The sequence below is a fragment of the Falco punctatus genome (assembly GCF_963210335.1).
Source record: "Falco punctatus genome assembly, chromosome: 6".
NCBI lineage: Eukaryota > Metazoa > Chordata > Aves > Falconiformes > Falconidae > Falco > Falco punctatus.
Genome location: NC_137585.1, coordinates 82,558,938 through 82,580,890, shown reverse-complemented (window position 1 = coordinate 82,580,890; position 21,953 = coordinate 82,558,938). Strand labels below are relative to the sequence as shown.

The following is a 21,953-nucleotide window of genomic DNA, read 5'->3' as shown; positions in this document are numbered from 1 at the left end:
AATAAAGAATAGTTTAAGAGAAGAGTTTTAACACATCAGTGTTTAGCCATTGATACAACTTACAGGTTTTCTAATTTTTTTAGGCTTTAATTTCTGGGGACCTTGTGCACAAGTGTACCATAAACACACAAAATAGAGTGCGCATCCTGGAAAGGTCAGCGTTGATAAGGAGGTCCCTTCGTTATCTTGCAGAAGATGGCACCTGTTAGCAGATGTTGACTTTGGGCTTGATTGCTCATCTCTCCTGGGTGTTAAACCGGTGTGGTGTGACTGACTAGTCCTGTTGACTTCACAGGGACTACTCATGTAGGAGAACAGCCTTAAGGTTGTGGCCTCATGCAGAGTAACAGTTCAACAAGCAGTGTAAGAGATGTTTAGGTCAGGGAACTCGTACAACTTTCTTTGGAGTGCAAAAAAACTGAACATCTTTATGAGTAGTATAAATGCTTAAGCACTCCAGATTTACGTAGCTGCTTTTGGCTTTTATTTTTCAAAAGTTCAGGTGTAATGTGACACTTTTTCTGCCATAAAAATGCTTGTATTTTGTCTGGAATGTTAATTAAATGCTAGTAGTGTTCCCACATCACAACCATTATTTTTCTTTTCCATTAGTAGCAGGGATAGACGATTTAACTTCGATGATGTACTTGAGGATATTTGAGGTAGTAACTATTCTCCAAAGATTACTATGTCACATACTTCATTTTATGCCTAAATAGAGATATGAAGTACTCATCTGAGTCATTTCTGTTTGCCATCATATCTGCAAGTACATTTTTAGCAAATGCATTATTCAATTGCATCATTTCTGTTAAGTTTTCTGACCTTTTACAAAAAATGTGTAAAAAACGTGCAAGTGCTTCTCCCTGGCAAGTGAGCTAATCTTCAGCTGGTGTCACACAGCTAAGAGGAACACTTACCTTACATGTGAGTTTTCTGTAGCGCCAACTCCTTGTGCTGTCCATGTCTACCTCAAAAGCACCATTACTGTAGTGTTTGGTATTCAGCAATGTTTTTCTAGAAAACTTCAATTGTGTGGGGGGTTTCTCATTCTCAAATTGCTTCCTGTCACATTAATTTTAATAAGTAATCTTCGCTTTCATTGTTACGTAATTATTTGCAAGTGTGTGATTTGACAGAAGGTCTACTTTTTGATCTAGACTATATGCCAAGGTGACTTCAGCAAGTTCAGACTAGGTAGAACTAGTTAAAGGCCACATTTGAATCAAAAGCTGTGTTTGTATTAACCTCTGAGAAACGTGAGAGGACCGTGCCTAATTACTTAAAAGAGACTCAACAAAAATGGATTGTAGCTTGTTGATCTTCTTATTTCTTTGATAACTCAGAATAATCGTCAAGAAATATGCAGGCTTCTTTCTCAGATTCTTGAAATTTGATCACAGTGCAAAATTGTCCTTTGGCGCAAACCCAGAAATACACATCTTTGCATGATGCACCTGGACATATGTGGCAGGTCTGGTAGAATCAGCTAATTAACAACACAGGCTTAAACAGGCACCTCATCTGGCAGTGCAGTTAGTTGCCTGATGGTGCTCAGCAGGATTTGGTAGTGCTTTTTATTTTTCTATCCTAATGGTCTGCTGCCCACCTAATTTTGCCTTATTGTCAGCCACTACTTACCGCAGCTTGAGGCCCTCCCAGGAGGCTAAATTATTATCAAAGGATTAGGGAGATGTAGCCTTGCAGCTCTGACATTTCTGATTACTCGTCTATGCCAGAACACTAATTAGCTGTGACTAATTAAGAAAAATGTTCCTGCCATAGAAAACCATTTAAAAGAACTGAGAAGTAGAAAAGCAATTGAAAAGCTGAGCAGTGCTCAGATTCACCGATGCTCTTTAGATTTTCACCAAAGTCTTAACTCACCTTTAATTATGTCTAATATTTTATAGGGAAAATAGAAAGCTCTTGATATGAGAACCTCTCTGCAGTTTTCTCTTGATCTGAAGACATTCTTGTAATTTTAAAACAGTTTGTCATGTCTTTTTTTGGTAAAAGAAAGAATTTTAGGGAAAACCACAGGCAGTGTCACCAAATATGGACTGAAAAAGTTAATTACATGAACATGCTCAAATATGTGAAATTCTTCCGCAAGATGGAAGCAACATCTTGCAAGTTTACTGTTCAAAGTCTTTTCAAAGTTCACTAACTTGTTCATGATGTTTTCAAGTAGATTTACCTCATTTTTGGAGATAGAAATCTCTGTAATTCAACAACAGTACATTTGAAAACTGAAAAATATAACCTCCACCTGATTTTATATAGTGTATAAGTTTTCTGTGATTTCCCACCCACCCCACCCCACACACACACACCGCAATATGCTGAGAAAAGGAGTGCCCACTCTTGGAGAGTGCAGATTATGCTGCTATTAATCCAGCAAAACTCAGTACTGTTAAAATCAATAGGCCCACAACACACTTAAAGCAAAACATGCTTCAGATTTTGCTGCTTCAGGATCAGAATACTCAGCACTTTGTAAGCTGTTCTGCGCTGTAGCTGCCAGTGTTTTCTCTAGAGGAAACTGTAACGTGATGGCTGATTTTGATATGGTTTTTATATGATACATTTCCCACTTTATCATTTTGAATGTCGTTTTTAATTTCTGAATTTCCATCTTGCTGAGTACCAAACAGCCCAAAAAGATAGAAAAAGGGTTTTCTCGAGACATGATGTATCCCATAGTCCAGTCTGCATTTTGTATTCATGGAATGGATGTCTGACACCTTTTTCACACTAATTCAATCATATTATTTAAATCTTCCCAGCGGGGGGAGTAATAAACTATGAAATAGATATTCTGATATCTTGCTAAAAGGGCTCTTTGGATATAAAAGGGAAATACAGAATTATTTTGCAGGGCATTAAATCTCATATCCTGATATTCAGAACTTCTTAAGCTGTCCTACCCCCTAATTTCTCTGACTTGTGTGAGAAGCTTACTTGTTTTGGGGAAGAAAAAAAAAAAAGAAGTATAAATTGCTATAAAAATAAAATTTAAAATGTGCATCATGAGTCAAAAGAGGAAAAAAAAATGAAAAAAATATCTCAAACTCAAGATTTTAAAGCCCATCTGATTTTTTTTCTTAGGGAATTTTATCAGTCAGGGGTGGAACTATGAGGGTTTTTCGCTTGTTTGTTTGGGGAGGGGCTATAACATTGGGAGCTTCCAGTACAGTTTCCCCATAGACATTTCTGGTCTATACCGTTCATTCATTTATTTAACTTAGTTAAATGCATCTATCCATCACTCACAGTATCCATTCACTAAAAACAATAACAATTCTATCAAATAAAAGAGAACTCCTTCCAACATCCAGGCACAATTTAGTCCTTTAACCTTTTTATCCTGCTAGGCACAAAGTAGCAGCATCTCATTCCAGGCACAGCTTTTTTTCTTCTTATCTAGATGGCTTGAAATGTGTCTAGCAACTTAATGGAATCAATTGAGCGTGGACAACTATAAAAATATAAAATAGCACTGAAACTTTAGATGAGTCTGTCAGTAAGTGTTAACTGTGGCTGCAGCTTTCACATTCTACACAGTCAAGAGAAATCAATAAGGATTGTACCATTTATATTGTCTTACCTAATGTTTGTTCACCATGAAGTGCCAGGCACAAGCACCATCTAGGGAATATTGATTTCCTGATGTACTGTAATTCACACACGTATAAACAGCAGGAGAACCTTGTGGCTTCTCAAACCTTACTTGCAGGTTTGATATTTATACTTGTATTTCATTTGGATCAAGCTTAGTTTAAAAAGGACAATCAAGCAAAACTCTGCCTAAGTGTTTGTGAATAGATGCACGACCACATCGTTGATCATATTGCAAGAAAAATAGTGCCAGAAAGTATCAGAATGATCTAGTTGTACTATAATGAGTCTGGAGTAACAGAAAGAGGTTGCTATGTTGTAAATCAAAATAGTACCAGGTGAGGACGCTGCAGAGTGCGCTAACAAAGTCAGTGATTCGTCAGTAGAAAGAGCTTCTTAACCTGTTTGATCACAGGGAACTGAAGCTTTGGTGCTGATTTAAATGTGCAAAAGTGTTGACCTATATGGAGATGTTTTCCTTTAAATAACTTGGAAGTGTTTCGTTGTATGTTGTATTAATTTACACTGCATTGACTATCCTTTGTAGTGTACTAAAACTGTTTACAATGTGCAAGAAAAACAGTACAAATAATGAACAGGAAAGTTGGCTCCAAAAAAAAAGTAACACAGCTGTAAAATCTGCATAGCTGAAAGGGTGCACATGGGCAATAGGGTCAGAGATGGAAAGGAGAAAACCAGGCACCTGTCCAGACCAAGGACACTTTCTCCAGAGAGATGAGGGGAGGAGAGAAGCAAGAGGGAGGCAGGAGGGTGGACCTCTGCTCCACATTAGCGCTGCTCAGCGTGGTGCCCAATCGATGCGGCATAGGAGAGGAGTGGCTCCACCACTGTGCAACTCCCGATCAACTTCACAGCTGCGCCCAGCCCCATCGTATGCCACTGCAATAACACACAGGGTAGGCAGATGATGGGTCAGGATTGCTGAGGTGGAAAGAAATGAGCTGCCTGCAAAAACATTCATCCAGAGGAACGCAGGATGTTTTAAATACTCTAAAATACGTACTTGACCTCATTCCACATGGAGCAGGGAGTCTAAATAGAAGACTCTAGCACAAGAGCTACTAACATGAGTGTAAAAGCCACAACACAGACTTTGGCCCAACTTCAGTCCACCTCACTTTTGGTACATGGTGCAGAGATGAAGAATAAACACACCTTAAGGCAGAGATGCATTCACAGTAGGTCTCTTCCTGTGGGCTCTCAGCCGGTGCTTCACTCCAGGGACTCCCAAGTCCCAGACAAACGGGCAAAAGCAGAGATAGGTGTCTCAGTTACATACCTTACAGGCAGAGTGGATCTGTTTAACCTTATAATGTTACACATGTACTTACACAGAATCACAGAATAGTCACAGTTGGAAGGGACCTCTGGAGATCATCCAGTCCAACCCCCTGCTAAAGCAGCTTCACCCAGAGCAGGTGGCACAGAGACACGTCCAGGTGGGCTTTGAATGTCTCCAGAGAAGGAGACCCCACAGCCTCTCTGGGCAGCCTGTCCCAGTGCTCTGCCACCCTCAAGGTAAAGAAGTTCTTCCTCATATTCAGAAGGAAATTCTTGTGTTGCAGTTTGTTCCCGTTGCCCCTTGTCCTGTCGCTGGGCACCACTGAAAAGAGCCTGGCCCCATCCTCCTGACACTCGCCTCTAAAATAATTATATTCACTGATAAGATCCCCTCTCAGCCTTCTCTTCCCCAGGCTAAAAAGGCCCAGCTCTCTCAGCTCTTCCACATAAAGAAGGTGCTTCCAGCTTGGGAAGACTGCTTAGCATTTTTGCAGCTAAGCACATTTGTAGGGTTTTTAAACCAGAGCCTGACAGCAAGAGGCGAGTGTTATAATGTGTAACAACTTGGTCATTTGTTTTGCGTTATGTTCATTTGTTTATTTTAAGGATCCACATTGGCTTTCACTTCAAGGTCATTCGAGTGATGTTCCCCATTCTGTGCCTTGGAGGATGTTTGCAGATAGACCACAAACTGCAACACAACACATCGCGTAGCCAGACTGACAGTGTCTGCTCGAGAGAGTTGTAGCACCAGAATAACCTATGGGAGTACTGTTCGCAGATATGCTGCATATCCAGAGTGGAGCAGGGAAACTGCTGTTAGTTTCTCACAGTCATGAGCATTATGTTATTACCTAGTGTTTGAAATCAGAACAGCAACATTACATATGTCCAGAATCGGAGGGAAGTTATGCATGTCTAATTTTGCAAACTTCCAGTTTCCCAGCGCATGTACCATATGTGAAGAAGACAGGAAAAAAATGAAGGTCACAAACATTATAAAGTAGCATAAATATTGTAAATTGCTGTTTGGCAACCACTATACAATACAGGGAGAAATGAGTACTGTATATTTTGTGTTAAAAGTGATATTTATTTGTAAGTTGGCAGCAGTTCCATAGCAACTAGCCAGCTTTTAATTATAAGCCTAAAATATGAAAAAAATATTTTCCTTCTAAAAGGCAATCTTTTCATATGTTAGATGTTCTTTGTTATTTCAGAATTATGTCCTTTTTGCCTAGGAATTTCAAAGATGCTTAATAAGCTTTTAAATGATCCTCGTTCTCTTTTCTTCTCATTACTGATTGCCTAATTTTGTTTCCTTGTATTACCACAACATCCTATCCAACAACTGTCAACGTGTTTGTCATCGTAAGTCCGCTGAACAGGGTCTTTCTGTCAAGGTTTGGATTCCTCTTTCTGTTGAGCTCCTTTCCCTTTTCTCCTGATGGCTTTGGGAGTGACAGTGTGAGTCCTTCATTCAAATAGGCAGGGATGAGACTGACTAAAGACTAAAGTGTTTGTTTCATCAATTAGTCATTCTTAAGAAAAACAAAATATTTTTTTTTGAGCTCCCTGAGAGCTTCATTGGAGTAATGGCACAAAAAAGGCAGAAGAGAACCAAAGGAAGAATCCCACTGGAAGGAAAAAAAACCTTTCTTCCTCAGCCAAGCAAGAGTGCAAGAAGCAAGTTAATAGATCTGCTACAATCACACAGACACAAAGAAATAAAAAGGAAGAAGGGGAAAAAAAGCAGAAAAAAATGTACCCGAACAATTTGGAATTTGAAATGACCAAGTTAAAGAAATCTTGGTCCTGATCCCTGTATCACAAGAAGTATGAGTGTTGAAGCAGACGGTAATATCTGGTTTCTTTCTCGCTTCTTCTTTTCTGGTACATGTAGCTGTAAACTTAACGCTACAAACATTTTTGCACATTCCAAAGCCGAAGTTCAAAACACGGCTTAGCATTTCAGGCTTAGAGGAGGAAGCAAAATATGGAAGCTGGCTGAAAGCCTGGGACGTTTCCAGGAAAATGCCTTGATAATTGGTGCTGAACATTAGAAGTGTAAGACACTGGTGGGGTGGAAGAGGTGTGTGTCGGGGCTCTGTGCAAGGTAGGAGCACGTGAGGGAGCCCAGGGCTTGGAAGCATTACAGCAGAAATGAATGATCCAGCAACAGGGGGGACTTCTGGACAGGTCCTTGGATGAAAATGTGCAAAGGAACTGCAGCAAAATGAGGAGCAGAGTTAAATAGAGGGTTTTCATATGACAATATTGATTTAATAATTTGTATTTTCCAGATCAAGGGGGTTTAAATATCTGATTTTTGGTGTAGGGAAAAGGCTGCATTCGTTTGTACTGCCTGCTAATCCCATGGTTCCAACAAAGCTAACTCGATGTATTTTCCACTACTGCTTAGTTTAATCTTCATTTCTTTCAGGTTTTTTTTAAATGAAAATTCCTAGGGAAAAAAAATGCAAAAGGAATAAATGTAGTGGCATCATGGTGACCTCCAGAACCAATAGTATTCTCTTTGAACTTTGTGAACATTTGAAAAAATGCAAAAGTAAGCCCCCTAAGCTTTCCTGGTCTGCTGTCTGTATATTAAAGGATATATACTATTATTGGATGAAAGCTAAAGTACGTTAAAATACCCTTTCAGCTTTAATATTTGTATGGATTGTATTTCATATATTTTAAATACCAGTAAACGTAATGTGTCCTAATACATTAAATATACAGGAAGTGAACACATAGGTGAAGTAGTGCTTGATCGGTGCCCATAAAATGGAGCTACAGTTCTAACTCTTGGCACAGTCCTAATGTCAGCTGTTTCCCCCATATCCATTCGGCTATGAAATTTATGCCACATAAATTTTTTTGTGCAGTCATAGCAGTGCTTTGAATCAAAAGGTGGATCAATTTTTCATGTTTCAGAGAAATAATATAAATTTCTTGGATGTCCTAAACAGAAAGATTACTACCTTGCCAAAAACCAAACAGCCAGAAGCACTAGGGTAGCTGTAAGAATAGCCAGGCTACAAGTGGCCTTGAAAACTTCATTGTATCTGGACGTGGTGTGATTTCTATTTCTACAGTCAGAGGCCAGCTAACTGACCACTTGTGCCAACTGAATCTTACCGTCTCTACTGTAGAAGCACATCTCAATAACAAAGAATTCTCTGTTGATGCAGCACAGTAACGTTGAGACACGCACGCACACACTATCACCTTTGCACGGACTTCCCATGAAGGCAAAGTTCTGGATTTTGGTAAGAGTATTTTTTCAGGGATGGCACTGTAAACCTGGATGCTCAGAGTCAAACCTAGCTGAACATTTTATGTTATGGCACTGTGAGACTATGTATAACAAGAAACCACATCCTTGTGGGGTTGGACAATATGTCACAGAAGGACAGTGGCTGTCACCATGAAGCCACGTGGAGCTAATTGTGGGATGGGAAAACTCTTGCATGAGAGCTTTCTCTTCTCCCAGGTTTCCCCAGCTTCTGTTCCTTCATTTTCCTGGTCACTGACACAGTTATCCTCATTGAAAATGCAACTGGAAGTGCCTCACAGACTGGTGCACATCTATGACCAGTGCAATATAGAAAAGAAAAGTCACTGGGGAAGTAATTTCTTCCTCTCAGAGGAGTGAAAAAGGAAGGACTGGTGGGAAGGCACTACCTCACTAGTCAACAAGTTCTGGTCTCCCTCCATTAGAAGAAATTGCTATTTTAACCAGTTCATAAATTGCCCATGTCAGGAAGCAGAACTGATAGGCTTGGAAGAGAGTACAAACAAAATTTCAGCATGTTGAAACATTACATTTTCTGTTTATGTCTACCTACAGCGGCTCCGACCTTCAAAGTTTTCTCAGGCTTTCTTAATCAAAAGGCTACCTAAACCTGAGCGAAAAGCATAAACATCTTATGCAGTGCTGCTTCATTGTGGCTCTTAGTCTGCAATTAAATATTTTTCTTTTCTGCAGAAACATAAAGATATTTTGAATGTTAATTACTTCTTCTGACTTGATTTCTTATTTTGGCGTTCCTGCGTGTACATACCTTCTGATGTATCATGGTGGCCCACAGGTTAAGACATCCTCCCCCAGGTTTGGGGGTTTTTTTAAGAGTTTACCAAGGCTTCCCAGCCTTCAGAAGAATGTATGAACTCATCACTACTCAGGTAAAACTCCTCATTTAAGTGGATGATGTCTATACCTAAACTTGAAAATACAACTATAACTTCTAAACCTCAGTGTTTCCAGACGCTACAAATGACACTTGTTTCCCTCATTAACATTCAACTAAGGAAGTCAGTGTGATTGTTCATATTTTGCAAGGAGGGAAACATATTATGAAACTTAGGAACTTTTTTCTAATTTTTGCTGTTTGCATTTTTAAAAAATAACTTAACTGTTTTCGTCATTCAACATTTTTGTAAATGTTGTAAAAGTTCCTTGGTGCGCTGCTAGTGCACACTGCTAGCTATCAAAATCTGGATCAACATTGCAGCATTGCCTTTTAATAAAAACTAGGCATTTTAGCATTTAATATTCAACATGCTCATAGTCTTTCTTATGCATTTTAGCTTATGCTGCCTTTGATGTGCAGTTTCTTCAGTGAGAAGAATACTTGTTATTGTTTCTGGTAGGAAAAGTAGAGCCGGAGGAAGTAAAAACATCCCGTTGTCGTCTGAGCAACTCAATTCCTGATCAATAGTGCAATAAAGGCTTCGGTAGGAAGATAAAATGTGGTTCCTAGAAAAGCTGTTCCCCCTGCCATATTCTGCAGAAAAAGCATTTTGACAGAGCCCATTTATCAAGAGCAGGCAAGATACAGAAACTCGACGGGGTCTTGTGTCTCAGGCATGAGGGATAACAGCCCTAGAAGGACTAAAGCATTGTGTATTAGTATGTATTGAGCCTCCTTCCAGGTGGCAAACAGCTGCACCTTTTTATAAAACTTCAAAAATAAATCTGAAGTGCTGGCTTTCAGCCGATAAGTGTTATATTTAATTGAACCGTTTGGCGAATGTTATAGCTCAGGCACCCAGAAAGATGGTGAATATTTAATATATTTGTTTTGTATTTCCACTGGTCAACAGAATAATGAAATTCCTTAACTACTTCTCTTTAACTTGCCTGAAGAAAGCACGGTATGTTGCTAAATCGCTTTTCACTGGCCCTGCCGAGAAACAACTTTAATCCTTGTTAGAAAATTGCAGAGTCTGGGCCTGACAAAGAGCTCATGCCTGGCGCATTGTGAGCGCTGGGAGCGGGGCGAGGGGAGCCCTTTACAGCTGCGTGCCTCTAGCCCGCCTGAGCTGGACTATTTAGGCGAGGAGGTTTGTCAATTCCTCCCGACAATGGAGCGAGTTTTTCAACGCCTGTAGCCACGCCGAGCCCCGTTGGGGATCAATGCTGGCCATTCAAGCTGCACCCTCTTTCATTGCTTTGGTTTGTTAATTTAAGACTAAAGGTCCGCTGAGGGGGTTTAGGGTGTTTAAGAAAGCTGATGAACTGTTTAAGAAATCTGATGAACTGAGAGCGTTTATAGCCCTGGTGTGGCAACTATTGGCACTGAGGGAGCTGTGTCCTCGTTGACCCTCTTGTTATTAAAAATGCACAAGTGCTGCGCTTCTCAATATTTCAACACTCTTTCATTGTCAATACCACCTTCTGAGCCCTTCAGCTTGTTGCTTGCTCTAAAGATCTTCTTAGATTGGGTTTGAAAACTTCACCTTAAACACTAGATTAGACTGATGTTCTGTTTTCCGTGCTCCTGTTGATTTGTTGAACCTTCCCAGGGCTGGAAAGCAAGTAGCAGCTTGATGGGGAGATGGGCTGCTAATATGATTTACCAGTCTACAGTCATGCACAATAAGTGTGAATAAATACAGGGGTCTCACAGAGTCAACCCTAGCCTTTCCTTTTCTCTTATTTTTTTACTTTAAAAGAGGTATCTCAGGAAAATGAAGTGAGTAATGCATGCCCTTACAGGAGCTGGATAAGCTATGAATAAGAAGACGGGGGGGCAGTGAACGGGAGCAGGGAGGTAAACATTTTCGTTAGAGTGGTTGGCTGCTGTTACATGCTGATGTGAAAAACATATTTAATAAACACTTCCTGCTTTATTCTTGCATAGGAAACAGCAAAGAATATGGCATTAATACCATATAATTGACATCTGCAAGAGCTGCATTGTCCTTTCAGTGCTATTGTTACTAGCGGGAAAGTGACTTTTTCTTAAACCAGATAGAAGGATTTCTTTTTAATTATTACTACTTGAAAACTTGTAATCACCAGACCATTATCTAACTGCCGAAGCACTTTTGAGTTTGCAACCAGTTCCTGTAAGTCACAGTAGATGCATCCCTGCCTCTGTAACGTGTTCATGGTTGTCAGAATGTGTGGCCTTGGGTCCCACCTCTGAGAGGCATTTGCAGTGCTGTGCATTTTAACAGGCTCCGAAAGAAGCGATAGGGTGATACTTACTTCTCTTCTTACGAAGTCCAGCAGATTTATGTTTATGCAGCTTCAGCCTGAAGTGATCAAAATTGGTGGGTATAAGGCTATAACATAACTTCTTAATAAGGAATAGGAATCCCACCCACAGGTACCTCTAGGAGGACTCTAAAAATATGCTGGGTGTGATTTTTCTTGAAAATACTGTGGCAATTCAAAATAAGAATACATCTTTTTCTAATACGATAGCAGTAATATTTTTTCTGAAAAGGTATGTTGACAGAGGAGCAAGTACCATAGTATCATTTCACAATCACCGAATTAAACATTTCTACTGAAAGTTTAACATACCAAAGCTAGTCAATAAAACATATTACATTGTTTTTATTCACAAATTTGAGTGGTAAAATTAATTCCCTCTGATTTTTTAGCTTTGTTTTCAGTGTATGCAAGCATATCACAGATATGTATGGAGAGTCTTAATTTTTACTGCATCCATCTTAGTTAAGTTGTCTGGCTGGGCTTCAAAACACGTTTTGCCAGAAGACTGGGACTGGGTCTATCCTTAGTGATCTGGCACAATTCAGTGGTGTTGCATGGGGAAACCAATCACAGAATTTTTGATTCTGTCTGCAATTTGTTTGTGTGACTAAGTTTCAGCCCCTTCTGCTTCCTACCTGCTATAAACTGTATACATTGTGGATGTGTTATTGGATTTTTTTTATGGAAGAATATCAGTTTTGAGAAAACTCCACTACTAAAACCATTCTCTTTCCCATTACTGTGTTACAGATAAACAACTGTAGAGTCTGAGTGATAATGTAATAACTGACCTCATCTTATTGCAGTGAACAATAGATATTCTGGGTAGAATGCTTGGCATATTAATGTTTATGTTTATTAGATCAATAGAGTTTCCTGAGTGAATAAGCTCAACTGTATTTTATTCTCTAGACATTAGTATATATACAGATGTCATATAGTTTACAGCTGCCACTTAGTAACAACTCTGTCACATTAAAAATATTTTGCAGGTACTTATAAAGGAAATCAAAACCAGCATGCATGTTTGGGGTGAAATAATGTAATAGCATGAGAATGTCAGTCAGTGGTAAAAACCCATTATTTTATGGATATCCGATCAGTCCCATATTTTATTGAATAAATCAAATTACTTATATGAAATGTGCAGCTATCTGCCTTTTGTGTGATGTTTGTTCACTTCTGTAAAATACTAAATTAATAGGATAAACTCTAAAATGTGAATAATTTATTTGCAATGATTTAAAATTATAATACATTTTAACACATTATACAAAATAAATGGAAGCCGTTATTATATGACAATCTTATTTCAAACTTATCTTAAAACTGATAGTTACAATGAGACGAGACTGTTTCTTTACATATATTCACGGTATGTCTTCAAAGCTTTTTCCAGAGAGCTTACATTTTGATGAAAAGATTCTAGTTCTGTCTTTTGTTACATCCAGTAGCCTGTAATTTGTCTTCATTTTTTCAATATATACTTCATTTTATTTGTTAATGTAGAGGTGGCTAATGAGATGTGTTAGACCCTTCCTTTGAATTACTTCATGACATATACCTTGCCTAACATGCTGCATTTTAAAATGTGCAGTTTCCTCTCTTTGCATATCTGTGTGTTTTGTAAAGACACAGGAAATTACATTAGAAAAGAATTTAAGCTGCTTCCCTGTGGGGAAAGAGACTAGAAACAGACCTACGACACAAACTCTTTTAATCTCTCACTGCTAAAATGAAAAACAAAAAAAACCTTCCTTTTTACAGTTTGACTAAATGACATCTGGTTGGTATTTTACAGGAGAGGGAGGAAAACTGCTACAACTATGTTTAGTAAAATCTCCTTTAATCCAGTTAATCTGAAAGAACTATTTATAGTAGCTATTTGGATCTGAGCGTTTTTTTACAGTAACATAGACACCAACAGCAGAGAGCTTATTCTTACCCCATCCGTTTGTGAAGCTTTAAGGGAAAACATACCCGTGCCTAAGATAAAAAGAGGAAATAAGGTAGGCTGTAATTATAATTAATAATTAATGTAAAACAAAACCTTAACGTGGTTATTTTGGGAGGGGCAGAGCGGTGTTTTCATCATGCTGAAATACAGTTTCCATGGATTTCTGAAATTTTTTTTTTGCTTAATACAGAAGTGATTTAAAAGAAAAAAGCAAGACATTGCATATTCTGTCTGATGCTGTTTTCCTGTCTGGATCAGGAAATCTAGGTATCGCAAATTGTCTCTCAAGATACCCTACCTATTTTTTGCCTTGCTGTTTTGGCTGTCAATTCTCTCATGTAATTGTGTATTTAATATCCATTCTTACTGACAGATAGCAAAGTGCATAACGCTGTTTTTCTTGAAATTGTTGTAACTGAAAGATAAAATGGCAGTTGCTAATTCATGTAAAGAACAGTCTAGGTCAAGTTGTTTGATTTCCTACTGACCCATGCAATTCTCTTAACAGGAAATTATATCACTGTTGACTTTAAGTGCTGATCTGTGATCATTTCAAAGTGTTTCATTACCTCATTACCAAATCTGTTAAATGAATACTGCAGAGTTGTTTGGTGTTGGGTTTTTTTATCCTTCTTTTCAGCAATGGTATAGCAGCTCCATGAAAGTCATATGCATGTGGTTGGCTGATAGATTAGACCTTCAGCTTCACATCTACCAACTGAAGACTCTCATCAAGATAGTAAAGGTAAAAAATCTGTTTGTGTTAGACTGCATAGTAAAGAGAGAAAAATGATAAAGTATTAACATGGATAAGTAAGTATAAATCTCCCTAAAAGTTAGGTAATGTGGAATAAAGTTTCAACCTTACGTAGTTTTAGGTTGGGTTTTTTTTTTTCTGTTGTAGCAAATTTCAGAAGAAAAAAACTACCTATGTATTAAAACCTCTAATGTTAATTATATGTGCACTTGTAGTATAGTAACTGTCACCTATTCTGGTCTCATCTCAGTGACAATTAAGATTGTTTTCAGGAATTTTAACATATTACTGCTAGCCGTCCAGCAGTGCTGTATGGTATGCCTAATAAATTATTGTTTGTCATATTACAGATATTTTTTAATTACCCTAATCCCAATTGTATTATTTCTCCACTTTTCCCAGTCTCCTAAAAAGTAACTATTTTCTTTTTTATGTGCATGTGTTTACTAGGTTCAGTTGGAAAAAAATATTCTAGATAACATTTTCTAAGCTTTCATACTCCGGGATAAGTATCAATAGAACTACCGATCCCTCCAGTCCAGTCCTCTGTCATTCACACTGGCCAATGTCAAATGATTGTAAGCAAAGTGTAAAATACCTTGAAATAGGCAATTATGGGTTACCCTACCATAAAAGCAAGTTTCCTCCTAACTCCCTTTCAGATCTTAGTTAACACCCTTAGGCAAGAGACGGAAAGCCATTTTAGATTTTTTCCCTTTTTAATGCTGTCTTGTTTAACTCTGAACATTCTTGTTATCTGTATGAATGCAGAATAAGAAGCACCTGTTGTCACTGGTGACTTTGATTTCTTCAAAATATTTTCTCCTTAAGTTCATGCCAGACTGTAAAGTCAGAAGCATTTTAACTTGTGGACACCAGAATTGCAACTGCAACTTTCAGGATTTACTTACCTAAAAGAAAAAAAAAAGCGAGAGAGAGTTGCAATGCAAGCAAATAGTCATAAATATGATGGCATCACGGCTCCCTGAACCAGACAAGCTTAGCTTTGCTATTTTTGACCTTAACTGATTTCTCTGGGAACAGGATTTGGCTCTTCATTATATTACAAGCCAAAACAGCAAAAGCAGTTTGCTATTTGTTGTTGAAATGAATGGCACTTGTGAAACGTTTAAAGCTCTTCTCAAGTGAAGGGAGTTACCATCCTCCAGGGGGAAAAAGGTGTCACAGGAGCTAAAACCTGTGCCCAGTGAGATCTGAGAATGGGCAGGCTAAATTCTACCAGTAAAATATCACCTGGGAGATTTAAAGAGGCTCTCACAAAACCGAGCGTCAGGTGAACAAGCAGCACTCCCAGCCAGCCTTCCCTCTGCTGCCTGGCGCACCCATCAGCCTGGTTCCAAAGAAGTAGGCTCCCGCTGGCGGGGGGGACACGGTGGTCACGGCAGCAGCCTTGCTGTGCTCGTGCACCTGGCTTGCTTTGCACATAGCGTGTTACTCCATGGCGTCTCCTGTGGATACGGGAGATTGAAGATGATGTCAGTCATAGACATTCTGGTCAATGTACTGGAAGACAGAGACTGTTGTCCACCTGTGTTTTGGTGGTTGAAGACAGAACTGGTAAAAGAGGAACTCAGGAGACCGACTGGAGATAAGAAACAGTGGTTCAAGCAGAGTACCCTAAGAAGCTTTCACTGCCGCAGCCTAGCTGGGGAGAGGCACAGGGGGAGGCCCAGGTCCTCCAAACTCCAGAGTGAATGAAGGCACTTCTCTGTTTGCTGTTGGAAAAACTCAGAGGCTGTGTTGCCCCTGACATCTCTTGAAAATATTCCAAAAAAAAAGAAGTGGGAGGTTTATTTTTAAAGGTCATGGAATGAGTAAGAAATAGATGATTCTAGATGATTCTTTCATGTTTGGATGCAGCAAAAGTCATGGCGTTATTAAGAATGACCAGAAGAAGAAACATGGTTTGTTCCCATTAAAGCCTTCATGATGACATAAAGATATCATTAGATGTCTGAGACACGTACAGAGGGATGTGACTGAAGAAGAGTCAAGGACCAAGAGGAAAGTTAGGGAGAAATGAAAAATTAAGCTTGGAAGTGAACATTATAATCCTGCAAAAGTGTGTCAAGAGAAGAGCAATGACTGAACCCCAGAGTGCTGGTCTGAGAATGGGAGGAATACAATGTAAAACTGAAAAAAAAAATGTTGTAGGACCTGTTAGCAGCATAAAAGGAAATTGAATGCACAGTGTTATAAAAAAGGAATGCAATGGTGACACTTGAAAAAGACCAGGCAGGGTACTTGCAGGAGTATGTGAGGAAAACATAAGCTGCATCCATTGACTCTGAAGCTGACCTATGAAAGTCAAATAAATCTCAGTTGCAGTGATTCAAACAAGGTTTAAATAATCATCATAGTGGCAGGAAAAAATCTCCCATCTGAACGTTACCTGGTTTGAGAGGTGTCTTTTGCAGTTCTCTGAAGTATTGAGTGAAACAAGAACAGCTCTCCTCTTTTCTTTCCCTAAGGGTTGTGCACCGTCTCCTCCAGCAGAGGCATGGGCCTGATGATAACCTTTTGTTATCTTCCATTTTCTTTTTCTCATATTCTCTTCCATAAACATTGGGAACTCATAGTAACAGTGCACACAAAATAACAAAACAAACTAGAGCAACTTGTCCTTCTTCAGCTTTTTAGGCTAACTTCAGGAAAGATCATTTCAAACGTGTTACAACTTAAAAAAAAGAAGGTAGAGTGAATGATTTTCCATATGCTCACTTGAACATAGCATCAATGAATAAAGTAGTTCCACTCAGAATTCTTACTTGATAGAAAGTCAAAGAAGAAAGTCATATCTGCTAGTTCATAGAAGCCCTGGATACCAGGGAAACAAAACGTTCTCAAGTGAAAAAAAAAAAACAAACAACAGATGTAGATGTGAGTCAAAATGTAGACGACAGTGTAAATTAACTGGCTGAAGTAGTCACCTGAGAAATGTTTACGTTATAGACCATGATCTAAAATGTATCTTATTTTTCCACACTTGTCTTATAAATGTAAAGATAAATGCCAATAAAATCATATTATGGGGAAAGAGTCAGACATTCACATTTTATATGAAATGACAGAACTACCTGTAGCTAAATTCATATTTCAATATGCTGTTAGAAAAAATCTTTGGTTTTTATTGAATCACTGAGACAAATGGAAGTTACTGAGAACTCAGCATACAGTTACAGAAATGTAGTACAAAACACATATTCTCTTAAAGGAATAACATCAAAGCGTGGCTTGTAGACTCTCTAGAGTTTATAGGAATTTCATGCAACCAAGACCGCAAAATCTTTATCAAACTCTAGATGATAGGTCCCTAAGTGCAGGCAGAACAAAGCTGTTCCACTGGCATGCTAGAAATAGCCAGCGTGTAGCAGAAGGCTGCTCAGACTTGCTCAGGTCCGATTCAAGATGTTTTATTTTTGCTGCAGAAAACCTACCGAGACTTCAGGTTGCAAGGCGTGCTGGAGGGAACACTGAACAGTAAAACCTACGATACCGTTCACAGCCGTCTGACCGTAGAGGAAGCCACAGTATCAGTCACGGATGCGGGAGGACTTCAGGGCATTACTATGAAAGACAGTGATGAGGAGGAAGGATGATACTATTTCACCAAGCATTTGGAGTTCGGGTGTGATGGTCTGAGGGTGGGGGTTATCTCTGGCTTGGGGTTTTTTTAGTAACTTGTCCTTGTACTTGCGTTTATAGTTTTGCCTTATGATATAGGTGCAGAAACGTAATTTGCTCTGTTTTTTAAAAAAATTAAAAAAAAGAAAGTAAGATTATCAGAGGAAAAGTGCCAAGGACTTTTTCAGAACAATGGTTGTAGCATATTTTAATGTATAGCTTTGCTTAGAGCTGCAAGAACACTGGCATGGAGTTTGAGTTCTACTTGTGATTATGTTTCTTTCCCTTTTGTTCGTTACCATTCATTCTTGTATCTCCATCAGGTATTGACGTCCTGTGCAGAAAACAAAATGTGTGCCTCACTTAAAATACAACTATACCAGAAATCATTCTTGGAATAAGTCAGTGCCCTAGGTAAAAAAATAGTGTATTTTCAGGATTACATTTTGTTTACCTTTTTTTGTGCTTAATTTTACATTATTATGCGATGTGCATTAAAAATTTTAATCTTGGTTCTTTGTATTTTGCAGTTGGTATATAAATAGTAGGACTTCAAGGACAGTCAAACACATACAAACTACTTAGGAGTGTTGTGTCTATTCATTTTGCAAGTTTAAAGGTATCTCATCATGTTGGATGTCAGTAAGCTTGCCATCAATGTTTCTATTTCTGTGAAAAATTTCAGGCAATAAGAACACATTTTGTCGTGACCACTTCTGTATCTACCCAAGTTTGTATAGAATTCTACAATTAAAAGATGTTTTCAATATTTCAAACCATTTCAACTGTTGCGTGATTCCTCATGAGAACAAGGATTTTTAAAGATTATTCTATTTAGTTTCTATAGTGATTTATAGTCAATATTTTTTTTTTATAGAGCAGATATATATAGCACATAAATATCCAAAGACACAATGCCTTGATAAAGGAAAAAAAAGCAAACAAAAACCCTCACGAGCAGACAAACAGAGAGTGCCTGCTGCCTGATTTTCTATACCCTCAATATGAGCTGGAAAGAATTCAAATTTTCATCAGTCAAAATTCACACAACTTACAAAAAATGCTGCTTTGGGGTTTTTTTGTTTTGGTTTGGTTTGGTTTGGTTTTTGTTTCGGTTTTTTGTTTGTGGGGGGTTGGGTTTTTTTGCATGAACATGACTAATACCTGGGGGGGTGTAGAACAAATCAGAAAGAACACAGATTTCAGTTCCCAAAGTAAGGCAGGTTGCTGGGGCCCTTCTTGAGCCATAATGTTATTATACTGGAAGGGCTTCACTGATGGACTGCTGAGGATTTGCAAGGCTGGCGTGAAGTTTCCCTCCAAGAAGAGGCCGTAGGACTTCAGGGGTCTGTCACAGGCACGCGGGGCTGCAGGAACTGAGAATGAGAGCTGCAAGGAAAGTGATTTTTAGCACACTTGGAAGCTCAACCAAGCAGGGAAGGGCGAGTTACGCTTCTTCCTAGCTGTCTAGGGAGAAACCCAAAGTGGCAATTTTTTCCTGCAGCAAACCTCCTCACCTGCACGTGAGTTGAGGTGCATTCAGCAGAAAGGAGGAAATGGGAGCTGGTGAGGAAGATTCTTCTCAGCTCTTCATGCCCCGACTGAGTGCTCGCCCAGAGGTGCCTGGGCAGGGGCGCAGCACCCCCTCCCCAGGATGCATGCGGCTGCAGTGTGACGTGCATTTCAGGGAGCAGCAAGGCTGCAGGCGGCTGCTGTGGTGCCAGCAGCCGGAGGGGTGGGCAGGGCGCACACAGCCCACTCCCCTCCATCACTTGGCGTTCATGTTACCAGCTCTGCTGGGCAGGAGGGAGCACAGGGAGCCCCAGCAGCATTTTCCACCATTCCCAAGTTCCCAGGCGGGTTTGCTGGTTTAGGTTTTGGTAGCAGTAAAAGAATTACCTATCTCTCCCCTGTGTCTCATCCCAATTGTGCTGGCACGTGGCTGTTGACAACGTTTGAAGGGCCAGGTGGAGCTCTGGCTGAAACCCCGGCTCCGTGAGGGGCAGCCCACCAGGCCAGGAGCTGCAGGCTCGGGCCCCATCGGGCTGTGGCAGGCAGCAGGGTACGGAGGAAGCCAGGCTGCCCACCCTAACGCCCGGCTCCCAAGTCCAACGAAGCGGAGAGATCAGTGTTGGTCAGGCCCAGGGAGAAGCTTTGTCTCTGCCAAGGTACCCCTGCTTGCCCTCTCTCCACCGTTTCTGTTCCTGAGACCTTGCGGAGGTGCCTGTGGAGGAGCCAGCTGTAAGCAGGGGAAGGCAGGTGGCACCGCGCCGGCCCTGCGGAGCCTGCCGAGGCCAGCAGTGCAGGGGCATGCCAGGTCCCTGCAGGACTCTCCTGAGAAGAAGGCACTAGGAGGTTTTTAAGGTTCTGAGATGACAAGGGTAGGAAGCAGTATCAAAACCCAATGTTGTCCCTAGCAAGTTACTAACAGTGTGGGAACCCAGGCTGGGAACTAGAAACACTAGGACAGAAGGGTCTGTCACCAGCACAGTCCAGGAGATACGAGTCCAGCTTTCCTTCAGCAGAGACTGACCTGGCAGTAACCATCTGCTGAGCCCTGTGGAAAACACTCACCTCCCCTGTGGGCTTGTCCTCTCTCCCAAGTCGTCCCCACACTAAGGCAGCTTCCCTAGTAAGGCAACCAACTCTCCCCATTGATTTGGGCAATTACAGAGCAGGTTATAGTAATTTCACCTGTCAGGGCCTCAAGACCTCGAGGCCACCATGGTCCTGACTAGCCTCACCTGGGACCCCCACCCGCAGCCTCTGCCCAGGGACCACCTCAGCTGTTCAGCTACAGCCGTACCTGTGCTTGCTTATGGGCTCTGTTGAACCAGACCCTGACCTATGCACTGACTTCACACCTTCCCGATAACCACAAGCATGTCAGTGATGTGGACTCTGGCTTGCCACCACCTCCCCCTGCCCCAGCCTGCCCCGCTCCCTGCCTGGCTGGGGTGGGACCAGCCCTGGCTGGTGGAGCCCTGTCCTGCCCACCTGCCCACCTGGGGAGTGCCCCCAGCTCCCTGTCCCTTAGGGAGCAGTCAACCCTTTCTACGACCTAACATAATATAAAACAAAAAAACTGTTATTTTTTTGTGTGTCTTGCAGTGGGTCTGATTTACTCAAATTTCATGAAGCATGACACTGGTGCACCCCATATGTCGAGCACTTTGCTATATACGATTTCATCTGCATGCAGTACTTGCAAGACATGTCTGTCAATAAGATCAAGATGAGTAAGGGAATAGTAAAAAACCCATGATGTAACCATGAAGAAGTTATGAGATGTTTGTGATTTCAGAGACATTAACTCAGACGCAAAGTATGGGATAAGTTATTATTAGAAAGGCAGCACAGCAGACATCACAGGAAGGCAGGTACTGAAATGACAGCGCTCCAAAGGTCGTTCCATTTCTTATTAATTCCCGTATTTTCTTAGTAACTAGATTGAGAAGGCCAGTGAGTATCTGCGTAACAACTTTGGAGCCAGGCACCGCCGCCGCAGCGAAACCCCGCTGCATGGAGGCAAGCTCCGCCGCTATAGTGCAATGTATGTGTTTAAACTACATCTCAATGTATGTGTTTAAAACCTCAGCCCGCTCCTGAAGGCGTGTGTCGGTCCGCGAGCGGCACCCCGCGCTGTCCGCCTCCCTACGGGGCATCCACCCGCCGCCCCCCGCTGCTCCTGAGCGGGCGCGGGGTGCGGAAGCTCTTAGCAAGGGGGCGGGGGTGGGGGGGGTGGGGGTCGTTTGATTCACCCTTCTGCATCTTTGCGGCGTGAAAGGGGCTCTTAAGCCACGACCGGGTGCGGTGCTCAGGGCCGGGGCGGGCTAGCGGCGCTGCCCCCGCCAGCATTCCCGCCGTCGGGGGCCAAGGGCTCGCCCCCCCCCGCTATGGCTTCCCCCCTCCTCCGGCCAGGGCGATGGGCAAGGCAAGGCAGAGGCCGGGGCAACCGTCGCAGCGGACAGGGCGAGCCTGGGGCCCCGAGCCCCCGGCCTGCAGCCGAGCTCAGCCCCCGGCCCGCCCCCCAGGTCCCCGCTGCACCACCCCGCAGCTGCACGGCGGGTCGCGCCGGGGGTGGGCGGCGGGAGGTGGGCAGCGCGGCTCCCCGCCGGGAACACCCGTGCTTGTGGAACCACACCACGCTTTAAACC

The 21,953-nt window shown here is 41.2% G+C and overlaps 1 protein-coding gene across 4 annotated transcripts in view; it reads left to right on the top strand.

Moving 5' to 3' along the window:
- CADPS2 (calcium dependent secretion activator 2) overlaps positions 1 to 21,642 on the top strand; it is a 327,139-nt gene extending 305,497 nt beyond the window's left edge. Inside the window, exons 27-28 of one of the 4 annotated variants that reach the window (XM_080393905.1) lie at positions 14,035 to 14,139; positions 17,601 to 21,642. In XM_080393905.1, the coding sequence (XP_080250031.1) occupies positions 14,035 to 14,139; positions 17,601 to 17,771 (276 nt within the window). In that variant the 3' untranslated portion in view covers positions 17,772 to 21,642. The remainder of the gene's footprint in view (positions 1 to 14,034; positions 14,140 to 17,600) is intronic. The other 3 variants (XM_080393904.1, XM_080393903.1, XM_080393902.1) reach the window with 3 other exon arrangements.
- The last annotated feature ends 311 nt before the right edge of the window (positions 21,643 to 21,953 follow it).